At 39.5% G+C, this 26979-nt stretch overlaps 1 protein-coding gene across 1 annotated transcript in view; it reads left to right on the top strand.

Annotated features, from left to right (window-relative positions):
* The first annotated feature begins 22524 nt into the window (after positions 1-22524).
* Positions 22525-26979, top strand: part of LOC139696399 (glutathione S-transferase 1-like) — a 196746-nt gene continuing 192291 nt past the window's right edge. The window contains exon 1 of the mRNA XM_071595146.1: positions 22525-24493. Within this exon, the coding sequence (XP_071451247.1) occupies positions 24431-24493 (63 nt within the window). The 5' untranslated portion in view covers positions 22525-24430. The remainder of the gene's footprint in view (positions 24494-26979) is intronic.

Genomic DNA, 26979 nt, shown 5'->3' with positions numbered 1-26979 from the left:
AGGGGAGAATTCGTAATTTAAGGTACGATTTGTAAGTTAAGAGCACGTTCAAGGGCGTGTGTGTGTGTGTGTATGTCTGGAGGTGACATGCAATGTATATTTTATTTGACAAATCCTTTTTCCTCCTGATTAGCTTTCTGATTTTACTTAGTACCTAAAGCATGAAACCCGATTGATTGAAAGTTGGAAATTTTGAAGTACCGCTTAAAGAAGTTCGCCCGTTATCACAAGCTTCTTTATGTCAGGTGCACTAAAGTTGGTGTGTGAGTAGTCAAAACTAATTTATGTCGACAGTATTTTGGAACACATACCTCCCTCCACGTTCTCTTTTTTTTTAATTATTGAAAATATGTAGAAATAGTTATGGGTCGTTGATGTATTTTATGAAATAAATTGAAAATGTTTTAGTATGCTGAAATATTAGGTTAGTTCAAGCTTAGTGGTGTTGTTCCCGTTGTATATCAACCTCGGACGCAGAGTCAACAACATCGCTCACCGCAACGCGTGGTTACTTTTTTGGAAAAAATAATAAAAATAAACGAAAATGTTTATACATTAAAGCAAATATGCAGCAAGAAAATATTAATAAGCCCCTATAAAGGACTTGAAAACCTTAAAGGTTTAACACAAACAGCAGAAAACATGGTCGACTATAACGAGATCAGTCAAATATGAAAAAGCGACAGTTATCGTATCAGCAAATGAGCATCGTCAACTCTATGAAGTATATATTATTATCTTTACAAATACAGAAATGGCAAGTTTTTTTACAGGGTTCTGAATTTCCCAACAGAGATTTTGAATCAAATTGTATGTTCCGTTATAAAACATTTACTTATTTTTTTATGAGACGGTGTTGAACAAATATCTTGTTTAGGCATTTCCAAAATTTGTTTGCGACACAATATTCAAAAATGAATGTTTTAATCGAAAGCAATTGCAAATGGCAAAATTCCTGCGCGTTTTAAAAATTAATTACTCAATATATAGTATACTCATGAAATAAAGAAAATCGACGTAGAGTTTGTAGTTAAACATCATTTTCTTTGCAGCGGAATGAAGGAAATTTTTGAGAACTGCATCTTTATGAATTAAATATGATGCCGCTTCACACTATGTTTTTTTCAGTAATGAATTCAAGGTAAATCAAATCGTATCGCATGAAAGGGCATTCAATTAAATGCGTTGAATTCGATTTCCATTGTTTTCAATCGATACATGCATCGAAAAAGGCACAAAACAAAATCTTTTACGCGTGTACATAATTCGAAATTTGAAAGGACAGTTGTATCGCATGTAAAAGGATTCACTTGAGACTTAGCACCGAGTTTTCATCTAATATTGAACATCCTGACCTCAGTAAATATCGTAGGCATCGCGTAAAACTGCCTCAGTAGAGAAACAGAAATTTTCGGAACTAAGGAACGGATTTGGCAGTAAATGCCAATTCTCTACTGGTGGGTGCGTGTTAGTTTGCAAACATATTCGATATACATTTCACTGTTAAAAACTTGATTAAATATCAACAGGTCTTGCGGTCGCTCTGTTCACTAGAGTCTTAAAGTTAAGGTAAACATTTGTCATCAAACCTTTTTTAAATATCTGTAGCATAAATAGCTCACAACATTACAGGTTCCTGTTTATTTAGAATATTCACTTTGATTTAATATTTTGTTTGGAACTCTTGAGAATTTCATACGAATGTTTAATTATTCACTGCTTGTTTAAACTACTCTATTTATTCGATGATATTTTTTTCTGACTAATTACAGAGCAATTTATTTCATTTTATTAAATTTAAACATAAATTTAGCCTATTAAAAAATTTGAATCTACATTTTGAAACAAATTGGTAACCAACATACTGTTCATTCATTTAATATCTATTAATGTTGGTTTGCTGCGTGCCAAGTTTATGGCAGGAGAATCATGCATAGTGGTTAAGATGGTGAAATTATGCCTAAAATTTTGCCTAAATACATTAATTAATCCACCTGCTCTAGTTCATTCCCTCCTACTTAAGCGTTCCACTTACGTTTCATAGTTCTCGAGAATCTCATTCCTTCACTTTTCTTGCAGTTAAATCTCATCCTATACTTTTGCTCCCTTAAATGATTTAACAACAACAGATTCACTTAAGTACTATTTCTTGATAATCTGCAACCCCCGCCTACTATATTCATAACTTCAGCGTTTTTTTGTCCTTCGTCCGAATTATGTTCTTCATTCTACGCTTCACCCATATCTTCCTTCAGCCTTCGATGCACGCTCATCCTCTTACCTTAAAGGCCAAATCTCACATCCTTAACGCACTACGCGCCATATTATATAGCCTTTACTAATCTTTCCTCTATAACTTATCTTATAACTTTCCTCTTAACTCATTACCTTTTCTTGTGAGTGCTCGTTTAGCTAATGCTATTATTTTCCTAAAAATGGAATGAACTGATAGAACAAACGAGGAAGCACAAGGCAACGTAAAGAAGCTGGGAGGATTAGTGGTAGAAATGTTAAGGAGTCAAGAAAAGTAGAGGCAGGAGAAGAATAGCCATTTCAGACGGAATAAAGGAAGGCATGAATTATGTGGATTTGAAGAGCGGCTTATTTTAATGTTGGTCTTAAGAGCATTTATTTAGTGAATGTTTTGTTGGGCTTAGAAATGTAGCATAGCTTAGGTATTGGAACCATCAGAAATCTACCTTGCCCAGAATACTATATTTATCACAATAAAAAATCTTCTCGCAATGCCCCCCAAGTTAAGCCAATACTCCGCCCAAAAATCACGGAAATCGACCCGAAGTTTGGCTTGATAGGTGAGGTTAAATTCCGCCTAGTGCTAAACCCAACAGTGTGTATGCATTTCACACTTAAACATGGTATCGGTGCCAGTGCCTTTCCCTGTGGCACCCATGGGTTCCCAGGAAGATCTGGTTCACAAAAGTCACACAGATTGGGAGAAGCCAAGGGCGTTTAAGAGGTGCCACCCGAAATCGAGCCCGAGCCCTCAGGTCAGTAACCCAGCACAGGACTATTAATTACTTATTTTTCTCTAAATCAGCGCCAAAAATAACGAGTTTGTTATGATTTTCTACCCCATGAAGACTGGAAGAGTTTTTCCTTCGGGATAAAGAAGATCTTTTGTAACTTTTGAACCTTACGTCTGTTTCACTTGATATATCGTCCATGCCCAGCGTGCGTACTTACTGGGTCATGGGTAGCATTGACTCATTCCCTTCGCGCCGGAATTAGTAGGCATATGGAGGAAAGAAAAGCATCAAAAGACATTTCCCCCTCCCCCCTCCTTCAATTTCAACCGACTCCACTCGCTTCGAGAGGAGGAACGATGCTCTCGTCGCCGAAAAGTCGAAAGCGGGCAGAAACCATGGCGGAGCCGTCTTAGGGCGCTTCGTCCCGTGAAGCTTTTACGATCAACTTTCCATATATTCCTCCCACACGCACGGAAGACATGAAACCATTGCCTGCCCACCACCACCCCACTCCCTCAAATGTATGACTCTTCCCCTCCCCATTAGCCTATCTTCTTCCCCTTCCCCCCTCCTGGAGCCATTCTCCACCACGGCGCCATTGGGCCATTCGCATCCGTGATTTATGGCGCGTGCCGGAGTCGTGCCCATTTTTTTCCGTACGCGTGCTGTGCGCTTCCACGCTTTTCCTTCGTTTTTATTCCGGAGGCTTGAAGTGCTTCCGTATCTTGGGGGAGGGGGGATGCTCTGCAGAGGGAGGAAAGGGTACGGGAGGGGGTTGGTTGGGGGAAGCAAGGCGTGTTGGTGGAGGGAGGGAGGATCTCTCCTTAAAACAAACCGCACGTGAGGGGTGGGTGAGGAGGGGAACGGTCATCTTACATCTATCTGCATGATAACCTGTAAGTTAACCGCATGGTGCATGGCAGGGGGTGCATCCGTACTATATATGCACAGTACGGAAGAGTCGAGATCATGTACCGTACTTGAGAGTGGAAAATGCGTAGAAAAAAAATTCTGCCGTATTTTTTTAGGTAGTCCACCGCTTGAGGTAGATTTTGGATGGATACTGACTAATTTCCGCTAAAACTTTAAGTCTTGATTTATATCTCATCGTCTTGAGTTTTTATGCCTTGTGGTAGGTTCTCTCATGGTTGATCTCCATGTCCTCCTGTCCTGAGTCTTAATTTCTTCGCATTTTCTCTCCATGTTAACCATGCCCAGCACCACATATCTTTTTCTCCCTCGCCATCTCTTCCCCTACATCATTTCCTCTACCAAAGTCTTCAACAAGTATTGGCTGACGAAGCACAAACAAATACACTATCAGACCATCATGAACACTTCTCCAAGTCCGGATTCTTTCTACCCGCATTCATTCTTTCCGATATGACCCGATGGAAGAAGACAATTGGCTTTTCCACATTAAAAAGTTTTAATAATTTTAGGTGACATCTCCAGTTGTTGACGCTTTAATGAAACATATGTCCTAAATAGAACTATTTAATGTAGAAAAGCCAATTGTCTTCGGTCACAATGAAGGGGTGCCACCATTTTATGTCTGAAACTGTATTATCTAATATGACCCCTTTTTTCTCTCCCTAACCCACCTGCCTAACATTCTTCTCTCAAACACAGTTTCCACAATTCTATCACCAAGCAAAGCGCTGTGCATCCCATTTTATTGTCTTTTTCTTATTTGTTATGAACAATTAATTGATAATAGATGATAAATGACTGTAAATATTTTTATCCTCTCTCCTCCCTTGCCGTGCCTATTAATTCCTGTTTATTTAAAAAAAATACGTGATATTTTGCCGGGAAAGGACAATCACTATTAGGATAAAGATCGTTGAAAAACATTGTAGATCACTGCATTTCAGTTGAAATTCATTGGGTTCAAAATTAAATTGTGCCCTTCTCATAGTTTTCCGCGGAGATTTGGTCTAGCTCGGATGCTCTTATTCTTTATTTTCTCTTGTGAACTCCTTACTTTACCCACCTTACGGATAAAAGACTTGAGATTCGCTCTGCATCCCAAGTAATACTATAATAGTATACTATTTTTACAGATTTAGAAAATTTGAATGCTGGTTAATGTATTGAAAAGAAGGCAGCGAAAATCTCATTGATGTTAGTAAAAAATATACGAATAAATTCCTTAGTAGGAAAATATAAATATTATCCATGATTGGAGAACCGCAAAAAAAACATTCTTTCTGAAAACACTTCTAGTAATGATAAAAATTCTCTAATTCTGTTTTATAATAGTACGCCGATTGGTATTACTCCATCTTAATTCACATAAGTCAAATGGTTTGGTACAAGACAGAGTTAGTTGATCCTTTTTTTCCTCTGTTTCTCCAAAAATCTCTCTTTCCCCCAAACCTCTCGTAGCTTATCTTTTTCTATCGGGAACGTTGGATTCGTCTATATTTTTATTACTGATGACACTCATGTACATCGCACTAATTATATGACTTCGAGTAATGCATAGTTTTTTTATCGTAAGAGTATTTTTTTCATCTTTCATAAATTGCTCAAATGGTGGCATATTAGTTGAATTGCTTGAATAAAGCTACACTAAAGGTATCAAACAGAATTTTGGTTTGAAAGGTTAGGGTAAAGCTCGCCTAGTACTAAGCGCGACTGTATGGAATAGGGGGTGTCAGTTCCTTTCCCTGTGCTACCAATTTTTTCTCCTGTTTAACTATATTATTATGGGTATTCAACCGGCTGAGATAGGTTTTAGATGGACGCAGTCTATAACAATTGGACAAATTTACTCGGTTCTGATAATAAAAAGCAACACCTAGAATCGGACACTACAGTAAATCCCTCTTCAATTCCACATACTTCTTTCCTTCCTTAATTTTATCCGACATCCCTATTCTATTCCTGCATCTTCTTTGCTTACCTAACGTTCTCCCTTCTATAACAGTATTCAACCTCCCATTCCCAATCAAAACACTCTGAATCCAACTTTCCGACTTCCTTTGTTATTGTCTCAACAGTCCCATCTCATCTCCTACCATGCTTATTAATTCCTCGTTTGTTTCCCTTTCTGTCCATTTCACATTTTCCATCCTTATCCACACACTTCAAAACTTCCAATTGACGTTAATCATCTTGCATCAATTACAAAGTTTCCGCGCCTCAAAAAAAGACGTTTCATATTGAATTTTTAGCGAGCCATTTCTTAACCTACTTAGTAATCATCCCTGTCATCTATTTCCTCCTCCTCGTGAAAATTTCTTTGCGCAGCGCAATTCTTCTTCTTTCGTCCCCTCTACTTTGATCATTTTGGTCCAGAACGCATCCAAGATTGGTAAACTGTTCCACCGGCTCTAGTATATGAACTTCTATTTCAATACTTAGTTTAGCCTTCCTTTTTCTCTAAAATCGTAAAGCTTTTGTTTTGATTACATTTATTCTCATGCAGATAGCTTTCCAATTTACTCAGCAGTGTTTGCAAGCCCTTTGCTGATTGACAAACGAAAGCTAGATCAGCAATCAGCTGGCTGGTTTTATCATTTGCCCAGTGGTTTTCATTCCTACCTCTAGTTCTTCCCATGCCCCTTTTACAATTCCCTCCAATTATACGTTGAACAGCCCAGGTGGTAATGAAAAACCCTGTCTTACTCATCTTCCTAATATTGCCCATTCAAACTCTCCATCCCCCACTCACACCTCAGCTGTCTGAGACATGTACAGGTTGCGGATTAGTCTCCTTTCCCTCCAATCTACTCCTATTTTCTGCAATATATTTGTCAATTCCAGCTAATTTACTCCATGAAATGCCTTTTCGAAATCTACGGAAGAGGCAAACACATCCTGATTATATTCAATGCTCCTCTCTATTAGTGTCATTAATCCAATGGCATCACGCGTGCCTCTCCCCTTCGAGAACCCAAATTGATCATCCCCTATGTATTCATTCATCCTGCTCTCTATGATTTTATTAATGAATCTGAGAATCACTTTAGCTGCGTACTAAATTAAACTTAAAGTCCTGCAATCCTCACATATAGCTTTTTTGGAAGAGGAACTCACACTGATTTGACGAAGTCTCCAAATTCCTCTCTCGTATGTGTATGCCTCAATGGACATTTTCCACTAATTTGACACCCCTGAATCGAATAATTAAGAGATGTGTTTCATCAAAGAACAGCCGATTAGCAACTGTGACCCAAGTTAGCTTTGTTCGATCAATTTGTAGGTGGTACCCCTAAATGACAATATATTCTCACTTGAACCTCACATGAGTCGGAAAACAATATATAATCACGTGCTCTTTCATTAAGAAAGAAGTAAATGAGTATTTCATATGGAATTAATACGGCAGAGTTAAGTAATCTAAGGTATTGATATTGTTGAAGGGAGATTACAAGTAATGTATGGGCGCAAATTCCATCCATGTATGTTTGGTTCCCTAAATAGATACTGATCAAACCCTGTAATTTTGATGTCAAGCACAGGTTTTTAATGAATTTTTTCACGTTGTTTACAAAAGATTGCGCTCTAAAAATACGTACGTTTCCTTATTTGAAACATTTTTCAAATATTTTAAGATAAATGCTACAATTTTATAGTGTAAAAATCATTCTCTGGGTTCGGATCCCAGTCAAGGCGAATGATTTTTACACTCTGAAATTGTGGCATTGAAATGCACATTAGCGGATGACTCCGTTAAAACTTACTGTTGCGCCATCTCCCGCAGTTTCTTTGGAATTTTAAGATAATTTTTTAAAAAATTAGGATTGCAGTTGAATCAGGATACTCTAATCATCGTCAAAATGGCTTTGAGACGTGTTTGTACTTATTTTTTACCAACAAAAACATATTTTTGCAGGCAAAATAAAAAGCTCGGTCTCGGCTACTTCATTTTCAATTGATTCACGAACCTAGGTACGTTCATTTTCAGTTAACAAAATAATAAGCAATCAGTTTAATTTAATTTGGGCTAATAATTTAACGAAATTTCAATTCTACGAAAATGCAAACCAGAGGTATTTGAATAAGTTCATTCGACTGTAAACGGATGTTAATAGTCTGTTGATTGAAGTGACGAGGGAGTTACTTTGCGCAATGGTAATCGCTGGCTTCGGATAAGGGAGTCCTTTCCATTCAATTTGCGCCTGCTTGATCAATGAGCTGCTGCAATCGCTCTTCTTCGGCTGAATGCTCAGAACACCCGATAATAAATGCAATGCGTCGATGTGGTAAAAAACTGTTTGCAGAAAAGTACTTCTGCAAACACGGCCCAAAGCCATCACCAGTACACGAACGGGTAGTAGTGATGGACTTGGAAATAGTTTTAATAGCTTATAAAGGTACTTAAAAGCTTTCCTTTAAATACCTTTTAGTTATTCGTATCACCGGTGAGTCGATAGAACCACCATAGAAAATATTAGTCTCAGTCAAGTAGCTGTCTACCAAAGAAAAAGTATATTTATATTAAAATGGGTCACATTATTCACTCAAATAATGCCAATTAACCACTTTCTTAAATGCAACTGTTTAAAATTTCCAATCCCAACATTCAGGCAGTCAAGTTTTCCTACTTAAATAAAGGGATATTTTTGGATGGTCTTTAACGATTTGTATCTTCCAAATATCACGAGTACTTCATTTTACTTCATTTTAGTACTTTTATCTGCATCAGCACAATACCTCCTTAAAAGCGTGTGGCGGAGGGTGTTAAGGTACAACCAATGCGTGTAGAGACAGCTGTTTCATCTGCTCTACATTATTTCCTTCCTTTCTTCGTAACTTCCGTCTTGCTCCATGCTGTATAAAAACCCTAATTTCTTCCTTTCCTCTATCTTACTGACTGAACGTTCTCCCTTCTATCAGAGCCTTTTAATATACAATCACCTTTCAATGTAACTACCATCTACTTTATTTTTCTTTTCCAGAGTTCCCCCAGTAACGCCATTTCTTTTTTTTACCCCAATCGAAACCTCAGCGTCCATCTTTCTCCCTGTTCAACTTATTCACTCCTTTTTGCGCCTCTACCATATCTCAAAAACCTCCAATCTACGCTCCTCCTCTTGCCTCAAACATCAGGTCTCTCGAAGCACTACGCTCTATGCTAGTTTTCAATATTCTTTCATTTAAATTCTCACTAAGCTATTCAACGAATCTCTTCTTCTTGTAAACACTTATGTTTCCAATGAAAATATTTCCTCTACTCTCTCTCTCTCTATAAGGTTCATTTTTCTCTTAAATACTGCTGTCAATTCCTCCACCAGCTCTAGTTTATTTCCTCTTCCTCCTTATTTAGCTTGATTTTAATAATCCACAAGAATATCATTACTTCTGTTTCCTTGTAGTTTATTCTAAGCCATATATCTCGCATTGTTCTTGTAAAGCACTAAACAGTACTTGTTTGGTTATTTGGTTTATTTTTACTTGATAATCTTAAACCCGTCCACCATATTTAGAGTTTTATCGTTTGTTTTCCCCACTGTCATCAATAATGCTAAAGATAATAAAAAGGTTATCAAATTCATCCGGAATCATCTGCACCATGCACTTGAACACTTTGCAAAAATGTTGGAAATAATTAAAACTAACATTTCCGCACTTTGCTTGAAATAACTGTTTCAGGTGCATGCATTAAATTTAATCCGAGTGGCATAGTTTATTATCCGAAAACCCATAATTAACCCTGCACTCTGTCCTTTGAAGTCCCCTTTAGCACACATGGGTAAAGAGGTGGGTAGATACATATGTTTTTTTTTATTTGACCAGAATGCGCTTGAGCCATTTAATTTTAACTGTATCTTAATCCAACGGTTTCCTTTCCAAATGCACGAGTAGCAGTTCTCAGATGTTGCAGAAAGGAAACCGTGTTATAAATTCGCCCCATGAATAACGCCTTGAGTTACACGATAAAAAGTACGTGGGCGATATCTAGTACGTGTTGAGACTTACTGGGGGCGGTTGGGATAATTGTACCCAGGTGCAAAGGGGTTTTAATCTAAGCTGTTGTACCCCATCCCTTGGCAAGGACCACGATTAAGGCGGACTTCTGGCGGGATTGTTTGCAGTCGAGTCTCTTCCGAGAGATCTATGGGGAGTCCTTTGCAAACAAGCCGGAGTAATTATTCACAACTAGAACCATTAATATTAGGTATTAAAGAGGGCGGATGCCTATTTAAATGCTTAAAGAAAATTAATTTAGGTTTATCAAGGAAACAAAATATTCTCTGGTAATTTTCCACACATTTGATTTCGAAAAATGACCAGTAAATGATTTTTGTTTGGTTTCTACAATATGGGACGCATCCACAAAATTAAGACTGATTTCACTGCTGCTTACTTACTACAGAAAAAGATGCTTATATTTTTATCCACAGATTTTCGAAGGATATGCGCGGTAGAATTTGAAAGAATCGAAGGGTGGGATAAAGGAAATTAAACCATTTCATAATGAAAGAGAAAGTCTTTTTCTTACCCTTGGACAGGATGACAATTAGTCATTTCCAGTTGAGTCATAAACATACTCTGCAAGCGGAATAAATGTAAATTTATTTTCATAGAAAAAATATTACTCCAGTAATATCTTATAGGAAGGAAATTCTGTGGGGAGTTCATAAAACCATCTAGGTTTGCGGATGATCAAGTATGCTGAACTGAAGAAGGGTTTATGGGAGTGTCAAACATCAGATGGCGTTCTGTTAAGAGAAGCAAAGAAATATATCGCTGCCCAGTGTATTTTTATTTCAAAAATACCTTAAACAGTAGGATACCAATGATAATTGTAAATTATCGTAGTCTAAGCGTATACTCGTATACAACCTGGAAGACACTTAGTGATACGACTGAATGATTGAATATTCAGGTCATGAGGACTTAAATTGGTATAAGTTTAAATTCACCAAGATTCGTTCACAAGCCAGCATTTAAACACTGAATCATTGAATGACCTGCAAACTGCTCCATTCATGTGTTATCATTGTATCGACATATTATCGTACAAACCTTAGCGAGGGATGTTGCAGGAGGTGTTAGGTCACCAGCCATTAGTGGAGTTACCGTTACATTTATCGCAAGGTATTGTTATTATTATCGTAAAAATGTACTACTGTTATGGTCACGAATGGAAAATAAAATACAGTAATCTACCAAGTTAGAGCAATTTTTGATTGGCCTTGGCCGTATATACTAATGCACTCCTAGATTCACTAAAAATCCTTAAACCTAATATTACCAATTACAAAAATATCATTCTTGAGTTCTGCATAAGTTCTACTCCCTTGATTCCATCCAAAATGTCTACTATCTTTTTCTATCTCTACCTCGTTCTCCCAGCATTCTATTAACGTCTTCAGCAACCCTATTTCTCTCATTATCTCCTGTATCCGCTTGCTTTTCCCTCTTCTAATTTCTCCTACCAGCCATTTTCCTTTCCATATTATGCCTCTAACTTCATCGTTTTCTTCTTTGACACCCATTTAACTTTGTCATTCTCCTTCAAACCCACATTAAAAAATCCTACAAAGGTACACTTATCCTCCTACCTCAACGACCAAGTTTCCGAGCCATACAAAATTACGCTCCATATTTACGTTTTCACGACTCTTGTCTTTACAATTTTAATTAGATGCCTGTCATCAACTTCTACCTATTCGTAAACACCTCTTTATCTCACGGAATTATTCTTTTCATATCCTTTTCACTCTGCCCACCGAAATACTTCCGAAATGCTGTGTGAGGGAAAAGTGATTTCTTATATCAATCCGTTCTGCAGTCAATTTTCTTTATATTATCGCTTAAGCCTCGCCTATTAAAGTTATACACTTCTAAGATTGTTTCTTCTTTGTCAGCGTTCACCTGAAGTGATTTGATTTTTTTCTGAAAGTGTAAGTCGCGTCTGTAATCTTCGTTTTCCTACCTGTCTCCGAACAAAGCCCTTCCGATGATAATGTGACGATTTTTCTTCCTACATTACGGTCCTTAACTAAACGGGCAGATTTATTTTTTTGTCCTGTCGAGTTACGTAATTAAATCCTTCGGCGAAAGATCCGAAACATCCCTCTCGTAGTCAAGTCGAGATCTTTACAGTTTTTTTATAATTCCTGAGGCTCAGGCGCGAAGAGAATGATTAGTATCGGTAGTGTTCATAGTATTTTTTTGATATCATGCATGCAACTTAAATGCACCAATTTTTAAAACATTGATCCCGCATGATTTGAATATTGTCCTGTCGCTGAATATTTTTCCATGTAAGCAGCTCCTTGGATGGGGACTAACTTTGTTCGATTATATGTCCCAACTACAATCTTTGCATATGTAGATGTAATGATTGTGCATGTATGACTGGTGACCTAATATCCCCCGCCGCACGCCCTTATGGTGGCATGCGCGTATTATGTAAATGCGGATGTAGATACCCCTGTGTGTGTGTGTGCTTTGTCATGTTTATCGTTGGTTTTTCATGTATCTTCATTATTTTTTACGGGTGGTACCCTAACAAGCACCATCATACACATTTGCGCTCGCAGTGGCTGGCGAAGCATTGTGGATATATAGATGTGGTATTTTATGGGCACTGGTGTTTTGGATTTTTGCCACGTGGAGGCACCGAGAGTCAATTTTGGTCCCTAGAGTCATCACAATTCTTCAAAACCAGATAAAATATAATCAATGACCAAGCATATTCAATGCCAACTTTCACTGTCAACCTCAGTTCACGGTTCTCTCCCTCCCGCTCTTAGGGATTTAACTTCTTCCTTCCACGTTCCCTGCTCTCCTGGCATTCTTCCTGTCGTTGGATTAGTTAACGTCAACCCCAGTTGTCTTCCAACCCACTTCATCTGTCGTTTCCATGTTGCAATTAGTGGTCTTTATCTCCACCTAAACTAAATTCAACATTATTCCACTTGCTCTCCTCCTTTTAAGCTTTCTCTTTGGAATAAATCGCTCTGGAGTGTTCAAGCTGAACGCGTCCTTGCTTGCATTCACTCATGACAGACACCACTCACTTAACACTGAACAATTGCCGAAAATCTACATCTCATTCTCACTGTACATCGCAAGCCATCTAGAGGGCGTATGGCGGGGGGTTTTAGGATATCAGACACTCATCATCAAATATGAGCTCATACGTTGATATGAATGTACATTCACTCATGTGTACAAAAACGCGTACACACACGCGTGCACAATATTACATAACGAGTTTATTTGATTATATAATTAAATTGAAGTCTTAAAGTTGGTATATTGGGGTGCATGGGCTAGATTTTGTTATGATTGCGTAGCCTTGTCAGGGATGACAGAGTGCCTGAATCTGTCGGTAACGGTATCTATCTCTCTTATTTTATTTTTATAGTCCTGTCAACTAACGTAATTTGGTGCCATGATAATCCTCATAGTGTCGCCAATCACAGAATAAGGACAGACACCTGAATGAAGTTAGGAATGAGTTATAGAGTTTTCTTTAACCCCAGTGGTGCATGAGTTAAATAAAATCCGAGGAAATTGTAAGGCATGGGAAGGGACATATTTAGGAATGGTTGTAGATAGAAATTTGATTTATTTAATAATATCCAGGATCTTAACTAACCAAAGGTTTTCATTTAGTTTTGAGATCATCACAGAGTCTGTGTTTGAAGTACGGAGTGAGCATCAATAATAAGAAAATGAGAATTATGATATTATCAGGAAACAGTGAGGTTAAGTTAGATATTTAAATTAAAGATCATATATAAGAATATGTGGAACAGTTAAGGTGTATTTTACCAGTACATTGGGAAGAAAATAGGTATGATATTAAGGGCATCAGAAAAATTGTTCAAGAAGTGGACTTTGTCATGATGAGAGGAAATGTTTGCATAAAGGAGGCTCGAGTACAAAGATAGATACATAGAAGTCTTTATTTGGGCGAAACTGAGACCTAATGGTCCCTTCTTCCATTTAATCCAAAACCATCAACAAAGGTAATTAAGGAAAAGACACAATTAAGTTAGGCACATGGAGCGCTTGTTTTTTTATGAAGACAGCTAGCCTATGGAAGATGCTTTTGAAATATAGGTGCGGAGAACGATGAAGGAAATGAGTTAGATATAGTGTAAGAAAAACATAATGCTGATATTTATAATAAAGATGGGAATTAACTAGGACTTAGGGTAAGAAGTCAGTCCACATTTTTATTGAATTGAGGGTATTTGAAATCCATCGGAAAAAAATTATTAAGGGATTAGACACATTTCAGAGAAAATCTTCTAGTTTTGTTTGAAATAATGTAGCTACAAAGAGAGAGTAAGTGTGACGAATATTTTAGAGTAATGAGGTTAAAATCCTCTTTATTTGCGAAGAGAGCAGGCAAGATTTAGAGTTTTAGGAATGCACAGGACACCAGAGTATCCTTGCGACACCGAGGGGATTATTATGGCACAAAATTATATTGGTACATTCGACGATCAGGAGACAAGAGAGACAGACAATACCAGAGACCGATTCGAGTACTCGTTCTTCCCTGGCACAATACACAATCACAACAAAATGGAACACAAGAACACCAATATAATTACTTTAAGATAAATATTTATGATTCAGTGAACCACAACAATTATTTCATGGTATATGGAGGCATGTATGTGCACTGTTGTTTTCCTAGTATATATTCAAATGATGGAATAAACTAATATTTGTGCATACATGGCTCTTGCCCTAATACCCCCCACCACACACCCTTGAGGAGGCTTGCGGATCATCATGTACATGCAGAAGTAGTATTGGCGGAAATTCAAAGAAGGATAAGAATAATTTGATGTAGGTCGTGAGAAGCTGAATGTAATGATGGCTGGTGGAGGTGTTTAAGGGGCGAAGAAGGAAGAGAATATGAACTTAAAATGACGTGGATGTCGTTGTTGATTAGGAAGAGATTAGATAGAATATAAAGGAAGGAAATTCAGAGTTTAGAGCTTGAATTAAGTGCTCATCAAATGAAAGAGAAAACATACCTTTCTACAGAATTTAAATAGGTTCTCTCTTTCCTTTGATGGACACACAAAACTTCCACATAGTGCAACGGGAACCTGTAATTTTTATTAGGACTAAATGCTTTAGAAGCCCACAAAAGATTGAAGATAATTTCTCTGTGCTGCAGTACTAAATTAACCTTTAATTATTGAAACACACATGATGATTTATCACTTACCAACCCGCTAAAGTACGCAATTACTGAAAACGATTATCCCCAGTAAATTATTTATACGGTTTAACAGTTTCTGGGCACCTCCCTTACCTTTCCCAAAGGGTGAGGACTAACGTCGGAAGAGATTCTACGGAAGACCTGTTTGGGTTATTAAGATTTGCAAGGGTTAACGCGTTTACGCATACTCAAGCAAGTGAGGGATTGGCGGGCCACTTGCGCAGGGAGAAATCTCCCGTAAGCCCTGGGTTTGTGAGTGCTTGAGACTAGCGAGGATCAATGCTATTTAGTACATCCAAGCTAGAGAGTGGGTGATTAATTTGCATTTGTTTTATTACGTGTGATTGGTGGGCCGCTGGCGAAGGGAGAAATCTCTCACAAGCACGGTCTGGGTGAGTGCTTGATAAGGGCGAGGGTCAATGCTATCTAGTATACCTTAGCCAGAGCGTTTTTGCTATCGTATTTTGGCTTAATCGTTTGTTCTGTTCTAACCCCCATATATAATTTTATAATTTTATTTATTTTCCTCTCTAATTTCCCTCGCCATATCCTTTGCCCACAATTAAGATTATGCCTGGGGTTGATTCTTCCCACAATACCAAATAAAAATCAGTTTAACCTAAGGTTGCAAACTTCTAACGTCTGCTGAAGCTCAACGTGTGGTGGTTCAACTACTTCATTCATAAGCTCTTTAAAACGGGTATTTAAATTCTTCACCTATCAATTCGAGTATTGAAAACAACGGGTCCTCTTTTGCATATATTAAAAACTAATAGCCGTTATTCTTATACTTTTGGAAGCAACTCCGAGTGGCATCTCGTAATGATATCATATAAATCAAATAAAATGAAATTCTGGTGCAGTTCTGATTATGATTTCGTATTTATTTTTACAGATTATACATACTGCTGACGCTTGGATGAATGGATTCCAGCAGAACGCCGCTTTTCTCATGAGGCCTCCTAGAGTCAAGGAACTACTTCCATTGCCTTATGTAAGAGAACATTGAATCTTATAAGGTGTATATTTAATTAAAGTAAAACAAGATACCTCCACCACTGTGCCGAGGAATTAACTTGATTATAGAATAAGGAAATGTTTACTTTTGGGAAGAAACTCTTACTGTAGGAGCAGAAAAGATAGGTATAAATTATATGGGATTGAGAAAGGATGGGATTAAACGAATAATATTTACGTGGATTATCTTAATTATTTATTAAATTGACCGTTTTATCGACAATCACCCAGCCATACAAATTAAATGTACCAGAATTTTAAATGGTGTTACTTAAACACTTTAAATTTTTATTCCAATTAAACAAAAGTGTTAGTGATTTTCATGTTTAAGTATGCATGTCTATAACACTGTCTCGCAGGATCATTCTTTACTCGTTAGTCAAGCTTTACTTGAAGGCTATATCTGCCATAACGCAAGGATATCTTCGATCGCAAATTAATCTTTGAAGGATTCCAGTTCAGCGTCCATATAAGAACAAAAAAAACATCTGTAAATTCACCTGCATGGCAATTTGCAAACCGATGGCATGAATGTGAATTTACACTAGACATTAAACTATTGTTAATTTATTGGGACAACTACGGCGTGTGTTAAAATTCTAAGATTTTCTAATTTTTATCTGACAAACTACTAACACTAAAACGTTGAAACGTATACTTCCATTCTAAATATACCTCCCTGTAGTCCATAACATCTCCTATTAGGTCAACGATGTGATTCCATAGCCCCCAGAGCACTTCTGTAGGGGATCCCTTTAGCCCACTGGAAAAATCGGCTGGTTCGTGTCCAAAGTTTTTTAAATTTGATGTCACATTATGTCCGGACTTATTTTTCAACTGTCGCCCCTACGAACGTACACTTTTCACGTACATAACACCGTCACCGCATGTCTAACACAATATACAATGTATTTAGATTGGGTATTATACCTCTCAAGTGTAGGAGACGGATTATTACAATTGTTTTTGTACGAGAGTAGGCTGAAAAGTAATGCACGCATGCTTGTAGAGCGAGAACAAAAATAAATAGCAAGATCGGGCAAAAAGTACATTAAAGTACAATTTTTAAGTTTAAAAATTATATATTTATTTTTCAACATAGTCACTGTTAAGGCTAACATATTTCTCCTAACGTGTAACAGGTTTTTTCATTCCGTCACTGAAAAACTCTTCCAACTTTTCTCGAATCCAGGACTTGACAGCTAGCTGCCTTCAACTCATCGTCCGACGTGTAATGATTACCCATGAGGTGTCTCTTGAGTTGGGGATAAAATTAAAAATTGCAAGGCGTATGATCGGGGAATAGGGGGGTTGCTCGCAGCATTCCAATCGACACTGTTTGTTCTCGTGTCTGTGAGACGGCGCGGTACCCATCTAGAACGAATGTTACGATATTCCAATTGTTCAATAATGAACCCGACACGCTCCTTAGATATTCCAATATGGTTTGCGACATGCTTTAGAGTGATTCGCCGGTCATTCTGAAACAAATCTTCGACGATTTTGTGGTGTTTATCGTCTGTGACAGTAATCGGACGTCCGCTGCGTGTTTCATCAACAATTATGGCTCTTCCAGGCTCCCACTCAAGGAATTTTGCTACCCATCAATTTACAGTAGATCTATCAACAGCATCGTCACCATAAACAGCCTTTAAACGACGATGATTCTCAGTACGAGCCACTTTTTCAACTATTAAAAATTCGATAACAGCACGCTGTTTAACTCGAGTTGACATACCACAAGAGCACGTTTCCATACTTCCGCTTCTCAAAATATAGTGGACGAACGCAACGACATCAAATGTGCGCATGCGCATTGAGAGGGTATTGTACTTTAATTTACTTTTTGCCCGATCATACTATTTGTTTCCGTTCGCGCTCTAAAAGCATGTGTGCATTACTTCTCATCCTACCCTCGTACACTAAACAACTTCATTTTAAGTATCGAAAGCAATTATTACTATAAAAGCAGCTAAAAAATCCCTTTGCATTCTAAGGAGCAGTCATATATGCCTGTCCTCGTACTTCAAGCACAACGGCATCATTCTATCTATTCCTAGTCCATAGAAATAAAAAACTCACCTCCTATTGAGTAGGAATATTTGCAAAATATTTCGATTTGCTTGAAAACTTCTGAGTACATTTGTCCTGTGGTCATGAGAACTGAAATATAGCTCACATCCCCCCACTCTAAAAAGGTGGCAGTAGAGAGGATACTAGTAATTCTAAACAGGCTGTTTATGCAACGATATTATTGTACCGGATAATGCCGCTGCTATTCCCACGCGGAGCCTTGCGGGGATTATTATTTCGATTTAGACAGCATATAAATTATGAAAATAGTTCTAAAGCGTATCTAAATTTAAACACAGATCATTACAAAAACCTTCAGTCTTATTACGCAATGAAAATAAATAGGTGTTTCAAATTCGTGGACAATGCCCATCACCATCAGTATGGGGGTCATTCTAGCAAAGAAAACAACTTGTTAACATAAAAAAAATTATATTCAATATGCAAAACCTAGAACCAATGTCAATATGCGTACGAGAAAAATAAAAATAAAGGCCATAGCGTTATACAGGTAGTATGAGTCCTTGAGGAAAAGGAAACCAGAAAAAATGACAACTATCGGAAAAGTATTTGCGTTTTGAACAAATGTTTTACGAACAGTTACTGAGTGAATTAATTATGGCAGCATAGGGTTCAAAAAACATTTTTATGACCCATTACCTACCCCTCCCCCCCCTCGGTCTGTCTACTCTACCCAAAAGTCCAAGTCAACAAACTCAAAGTTCAACATCAGCAGCTCCGCAGCACGTCAACTACGTTTTACTCGGAGCGCAATCTGTTCAAACATTAAATTTTCCTCATGCAGTAAACACAGTAGCTGTATGTTGCAGTTGGGGAATGTCGATAAATTGTTTCAGTTCACTAAAGAAGAAGCAAGTGCTCTCTTTGCCATATTCATTTCACGGGGTTGTCACTTAACTCTCTATATTTACGTAGAATAATTAAATTAATTATAAGATTACGGAGATAGTGGTTATTTTATGCTTATTTTACCTAGTATACTATTCCACATTATGTTTAAGTCCAGTCAGATGGGCTCTGTGTTCAACTCCTTCGTTAGCTGAAGAATCGGTACGCAAATGGGATTGAGTGCATAGTTAATTCTCCGCAAAGTCTTGCAGTTGGACATCGTGTCAAAGTGAATCGCTGACGTACTTAGCCCCACGGTGATTGAAATGCGACGCTGTTGCCAACGTATTGCTCAACACCGAGGAATTGTTCTATCTCTGCTCAGCGCACTCGGTCCCGACCAACTTAGTGGTGCCTCGTATCCCGCTTGGGTCAATGACGTTCTTGTGACCCTTCTACATATCCGCACCAATATCCCGCAAGCTACCGCAAGGGATATATATATATATATATATATATATATATATATATATATATATATATATATATATATATATATATATATATGGGATAAGGGATATATATATACCTATACATAATAGTGCTTCTCATACACTGGTGAAGTGCCTGGGACCACTGAAATAGAGCCACGAGTGTTTTCATTCGTTTATATCTATCTATATTTGCGTGTGTTTTTTTGTCTACGTATTATGCATTGTGCCTGTATTCTCCTGTACCAAATAAGTCACACACACACACACATATATATATATACATATATATACCTAAATACATCATGCAACAATAATGATTAAATCATTAATCATGTCGCGATGATACCCAGGTGTCCTGTGCCTTTTTGAAAGTTGAAGCCTTGCGAGTTATCTTCGTGAAACATCCAATTAAATTCCTCCAGCATGCTGCATTGAATCGCCAGCATTAATTTCCTCTCGTGGTAATTTCTAATAAATGTGGCGGATTTTCACCGAACCTTGTGTAATTCCTAAACAAAGGTTTTCTTTCATTGATTCCAAATTCGTCATACCGCTTATTCCAAATTGACAGGTTTAAAACAAATTGGATACTAATGGACATAATTAATTATTTTGTACTGTGACTTTTTTCCACGGGATGAACTGTCATTATGCGATGTGTACGCATTACGCTCCTTATCGATTCCATTCTATCTTGGGTACTTTGATTCCTGAAATTCTGTAGGCAATATACGGGGCTCTGAGAATTGTGATGCGTAAGTAGGTGTATACCTACAGGCTTTTGGATGTGATATACATAATCATAACATGCAACCGACCAGGATGTTATTTGGCAGGGGGTGTTAGGACACCATACATTAGACAACGTGTCTTTCAACGGAAGAGCGATTAATCTAGCAGAATATAAAGAAAAGCTGGCGTTTCGTTTAGGTTCGTTATGAACGAATAGAATCCGTCACATTTGGAGACCTTGGTTGGGAGACATTGGTCACATGAAGATTGCAAACCTATGTTTCACTTCTATATAAGCTCAACTTATTAGAAATAAAACACTGATACAGAAGGAATAATCCTAGCACGGGATATTGGTAAGTGGGACGAAAGAGATAATTTAAGGGACACTGACTGCAGGACCGATCGATACAACGAACCATTTCCCCTGACACAATTCAAGGTCACTAGGGAACACAAATTACATCACGTAAATCAATAATTGCCTCCGTCGTCATTCAGTGTGTTGAGCGCTGGGTTACTGGCCAGAAGGCCCAAAGTTCGACTCCCGGAGACACCTCTCTGGGCAACCTAAGCTTTAGCCAAGCTATATTATTTTTCGGATAGCTTAATTTCCTAGGAAACCACATCTGCACATGGAAAGGGCCTGACCCCCTTATTAACCTTTTGTATGATATTCATATGTCGTTGGGCTTAGGCACTAGGTGTGGTCTACCCTCACCTTTCAAACCAACCTTCGGGATGATAACTTTGATTTCGTTAAAATCCAACAATATAGCCACCTAACACCCTCTGCCACCCTTCCTCGTGGCGATGATTCGGTGTTTTTTATCCCAAATTTAATTACTAATGTCTTCTCTCTCAATGCACTTACGCACACAGATGGGTGTAACCGTTTTTTTCTGCTGTCACGATTGCGCCCGCACCAAAAGCACCGTCGAAGGCTACGGCGCAGAAGAGAACCCTTTTTCCAGCACCTTTCCCTCTCTCTCCACCCATCCCTCAAAAACTTACAAACCGCGCGCCTCCCCTCAACCGCAACCCCGAAAGGCATATAAGGCGAGGCGGAGGGAATGCCGGAGAGTTTCAAGACGAGCGCTCCTTCCTTCTCCGCTTTGGGGTATTTGAGGTAAGATAAGCAAAGTCTTTTTCGTGAGCGTGCTGGTGGCGGTGGGAGCGAGGCGAGGAGGGAGGCAGGTAGGGGCGGGTAGGGGGTAGAGATGGGGGAAGGGGAAATGTGGGGAAAGCGGAGAAAAGAGGTTGGAATGATGGGGAAGGGAGAGAGTGAAGTGAGACCATGCGGAAAAATGGGGGTTGGAACGTGATTTTTTAAACTTACATGGAGGGGGGAATAGAGCCAGGGGAGGGAGAACGTGAGTGAAAGACGAGGATTGGGTAAGGGACTAAGTTTTCTTTGGGGGAGAGGGAGATTAAGGGATGGAGGAGGAGGTTTAAGAGTAAGGGAAGGAAAAGAGGTCGGGGAACACAGAACGCAAATGGGAAGAAGGGGGAGGATGGGTGGAGAAGAGGAGAGTCAAAGAATAGAAGAGGACGTATATGTGTGTTAGGGAGGGGGTAGGAGGGACTTTCGAGGGGGGGAGGGGACCTTAGGGGAACGGGGGGGTAGGAGGGAGAGATGTTATGGGGAAGGGGAAGGGGGGGGCGTTAACAAGAAACAAAAACCCATTCTTCCTACCGCGCAACGCATGCGCGTACGAGGGCGGAAGGAGGGAGGAGAATGCCGGGGATGGAGGGGGGCAGAGAGAGGGGGTTCGCGAGGTAGAATAGGGGGGTCGGGAGATGGTAGGGGGAGGGGAAAAACTGAAGGAGTTTTGGTGGGGTGAGGGTGGGGGTGGAAACCTATGGAGGGGGGAGGGTGCGGCTTCATTGTTATACGTTCCGGATGCTCAAGTCTTAGGCCGTCCCGCAGTCGCAGAGGGGCAGCCGTGGTGAACAGCCCCCCGCGAACGCCCTCCTCTCTCTCTTTCCCATTTTTCAATCCAAAGCCCCCAATCGTGCCCTGATGGTGTCCCCTCATCCCGAAACAAAAGAGTCCGAGCGGGGAGGCGGATGCGTTGGCGGGAGGTGCGGCGGGGGAAGGCCGGCGAAAGGGAGAGCCAAAACTCCCTTCTTCTCTGCGACCAGTGGATGGCTGTGTCCACCCGGAGGTGCCGTCATCGGTAGCGGAGGAAGAGACGACCGCCCGATTCGACGATGGTGTTTCCTCTGCCCCCCCCCCCTCTCTCTCTCTCCGTCAACGCCCACAAGCCCCTTCGGCGAAGGGAAGGGAGGATTACGACCCGCGCGTTCTATCATTTTCCCCGTCAGCTCCGAGAGAAGACCGGAAGGTGTGGGTGGGCCATCGGCCTCGTGCGGCGAGGGCGTGGTATGGGAGAGTGGGGACGAGGGATTATTTTCAATGAAAGGAAAGGGTTGGGGTTGAGGGAAACAAGAAGTGCTTCAAAGGGTTGATGAAGGGTCGAGAATGAATTATTTCACTTTCGTCCTCCACAGCTGTTTAAGTCCTTCACATCACCCAGGACGGTTGTGCAACTTTAAGCAAGGGATGGGAGAGGTGGGAAGAGACCGCCGCTGACCTAATATATCAACGTGATTTGCCTCGGGGATCAGGTAGGGTGTAAAAGATCGGACAGTGCCCCGAACGATGACGATCATATAGGTATTAAAGTTGGAGCGATGGCTTTCATCAACTTCATCCTTGAAACCCTTGGTAGGAACCCGATCCTAGTCTTCATCGAAGAAGGTGCCACAAATGACCCAGTAGATAACCAAGTGGAAATATTTTCAGCCGGGAAGGAACGGACTAGAAAGGATCGACGGGGCTAATTCATCCCAGTAGTAGTGTTCATCGCGTGACTCTTTTTTAATTTCACCTGTTGCCCAACGATTGACTAGGAATGATTCGCAAGAACGCAAATGCTAAGACCACAATATACGAAAGGAATGAACCACTTCGTATGCGTATTTTACACGGCAGAGGATTTGAGCATATTTGGCAAGAAAATGAGCGCCCCTATAAATTACAGATAAGGACTCAAGCGATATGACGGGAAAAAAGTGTGAATATTACGTTATAACTCGCCCAATAGAAGAGAGATGGAGCTAACAAAAAACGGAGATCCCAATGGAAGAGTAAAAGACGACGAAAACCATTTTTACTGAAACGAATTGGTGAATATATTATAACGACGCAACGCAAGTTGTGCTTTAGATGGAAGATTTGATCTCGACCGAGAAAATACATAAGGAAAAATTGGAAATGTTTGGGTCAAAAAACAATAAGGATGGCTTTAGGAATGTCTACTGTAATTTTCAGAGATTCACCCTTCATTGCTGAATGGACCATTTACATGCACACTGGAAGGAGATTTCAACAGAAATACAATTGTGCCGTATCTTCACGTTGGCTGACATCATAAAATCCTACCAGAGCCTAGTGGTTCACCTATAGGCCTGAGTTGTTGCCGTTAAACACGCATCTGGACTAAAGTGAACATAGACCACGTACCATGATATGAAGTTCTTCATCGGAAAATTCAACTTGGTGAGAGTTGACTGATTTTTCACAAGGTTTAAAATACTCTCAATCGGTATTAGTACCATAAAAGTTGCTTTGGAAAAGAAATAGGTCTGGTCATGTCCATCCCGATATTACCCATAGGAGAAAATAGCCAGAATATTTTTGAGATCGCTTCTCCATTCCGACGCACATCAATCTATCAGCACTCGAAAAGGATGGAAATCGGCAATCAAAGCATAACATGATCGTCACATCTCGTCAACCCGATTCAACGGAGGGACTGCTTAAAAAAACAAGACTATTGCCATCCTCACGGGTCGTATCATTTATGCCCAGGGAAGGGGGATCTGAGAGAGAGTGGAAGGCGTTGACGGGGATGGAGAACTGTGCACTCGTGTGGCATACACCAGAAGGGAGAGAGCACAGCTGTTGGATTCGGGTGGGAGATAGTTCGCCGAAGATCGAGAGGGGGAGTGCGGGGTGTTGAAACTATCCGCGGGGGTTGCGGGCAGGGTAACTCATATCATCACCCGCGTCAGCATCCTTAAGCTGCCCGCGTCGTCGTGGGTCCAGTAGCATGAGGTCAGGAGGACAGGGGTCCTCCGCTCAGTGCACAGCAGAGATCTTCGGCATTCTCGAGGTGAGTCCTCTCTCCAAAATTTTCCATTTGGCTCGTCATTGGTTATCAACCAAATGACTGGTTCGCAGCATCTCTCCATACACCCCGGTCACCTGCCAACCTCCTTATCTGCATCCACACAATATCCCGAAAACCACTGCAAAAGGCGTGTGGTGGGGGGGTGTCAGAGGACCGGCTATGCATGTATAAATATTACTTCACACGTGATTTTGAATGCATGTTAGCTAATATACAAAAGCACTTTTTCAAATGTGTATATCTGTCTTGCATTTCATCTCCTCATAGCTTCTTCAATTGACAATTTCCATTGCCATCTTCTTGGACTAATCTTACGCTAACCTAATTCTTCCTTTTCTTCTATTTTCTTCAATAATAGCCTTTATTTAGTTATCACATCCCAGGATGTATCCAATCAATTTCCGTCTTCTTCTTCTTGTAAGTGGCCTCCATATGCTTCTCTTTTCACTCACGATTTGAGGTACTTCTTTTGTTATCCTGTCTAACTATTTCATTTTCATCGCTTTTTCGTAACACATATTTCATATTTCTATCGCCACAAATCTATTTTTTTCTGCCACTCCTATCGTCCAAGTCTCACATCCATATAAAAGTAGACCCCACATATAATTATTAAAGAATCGTTTCCTTTTGTCTATTCTATGAACTATTTCATAGTAGGTAGTTGTTTCCTCAGATAGATCGTCATTACTATTCTACTTCGCTCCTCATCCTTATGCTCAAATAGATATTAAAATCAGCTTTGTTCGCCGAGGAATTCGGGAGGGAATGAAGGATGGAACCTATTAATCCAGCATCTTCCACACCAGTGTACGAGGTCCGTAACAATGGCGTGTCACCGGGAGTATTAGGGCACCAAACGCACTCAAATACGCACTTAAGCGTAATTATGAATATTAGAGTTTTCCCATGCATACGAGTAAACACACTTATAATTTCACTCATGGATGCATATTTACATCATTCAATTATGAGAACTGTTTTGAACTGTTCTGTCAACTGAAATGAGAACTGTTCTGTCGACTCAATTTTAAAATTTTAGAATTTTGAATGTAGAAGTGACTTGGTCCGTTTTTGTAATGATTACTTATTTTGGGAGGGAAGAAATAGTTATTTAGTCTGTCCTTGACGGTAATAATCTCTTATTTAATCTCGGTGGTTAAATCTACAATAAATTTTTACTACATGCTAAGGTGCATTTGTTTGTTAGTTGATATTACATGTATTTGCATGCGGGTAAGTTGAAAGGGTTTTTGCATGAATATATACGCCAATATGGGTGTAGGTTTGTATGGATGTGTTGATTTTGTATGTGGTTTTGTTCTCTTTAAGGGGTGATGACCTAACACCCCCCGCCACACGCCCTTGCAGCGGTTTGCGGAGTATTATGTAGGTGTAGATATTGGCCGCATATTTCAAATGTGATCTAACTAAATCGATGAGTCACTCCACCGGAACACATTTATTTTAAATCTATAAGGGAATCGTTTTAGGTGGGCGTTAATCGTTGTTCCATGTCCTGAAGCTATTTATTTCTTTTTTTCCCCGAGGTTAGTAGACCCTTCGTTTTATCTTCCCTTCACTTTGAAATTACTATTCAGACGAAAAGATTGTTCAGACGATATGTCACTAGTCGTGACATATCGTCTGAACAATCTTTTCGATGTGTTAATGCATACGTTAACGATGTTCTCAATTGCTTCAATAACACAATTATAGGGCAATATCATGGGGCGAGTCCAAATTTAAAGCCGACTTTAATTTATCGACGGAAAAAACCTCATTTCATGGTACGTTCCGGAAACGCCGCGTAAAATAAGCCTGCGTGGAAATGACTCATAGTTTTATGTCATCCGCTTCCTTAACTGTCCGTCAGAGACAGGTATCAGTAGGAATTGACCCGGAGAGGGTCATCCAATTAAAAAGATGTAAGCATGTCAAACGAGTGACTGCAAACGCAGTGATGTATAAGAAACGTATTCACATCGTGGCATCGCGAATAATTTCGCACATAGAATAACTTCTCTAGTAAAGCATTCTGCCTGATTTAAGATCGCAAATGACGAGGGTTAGCTGAAAAATATTGCTCACGACCTGTTTTCATTTTTTAAAATTTGGCACATATTCATGTCACAATAATTTTTCTATGGGCCATGTCACGATAATTTTTCTATGGTCCAAAATATAAATTGAATTCTTTACTGAAGAAGCAAAGAAGGTTTTGCAAGGAAGAAGGAGTTTATCGTAGGGATAATGAGTAAGGATATAAAGAAAAGCTTACTAAAACTTTGATATGGAGCGTAGTTTTTTTGCAGCGCGGAAACACGGTCGTGCAAGCACGATGATATACGTAGGCGTAGGTAGAAGGGTTTTGAGGAAAGGGTGTGGAGAAGGGTGGAAAAAGTTAAATGGACGGAAAAGGAAACAAACACAGCTCTAGAAATGGCGGTGGAGGAGGGAGGATTGCT

The sequence above is a fragment of the Hetaerina americana genome, unplaced genomic scaffold (assembly GCF_022747635.1).
Source record: "Hetaerina americana unplaced genomic scaffold, ioHetAmer1.1.p SCAF_7, whole genome shotgun sequence".
NCBI classification, from domain to species: Eukaryota; Metazoa; Arthropoda; class Insecta; order Odonata; family Calopterygidae; genus Hetaerina; species Hetaerina americana.
Note: the sequence above shows the minus strand (reverse complement) of the source record. Positions and strands in the feature narration are given on the sequence as shown.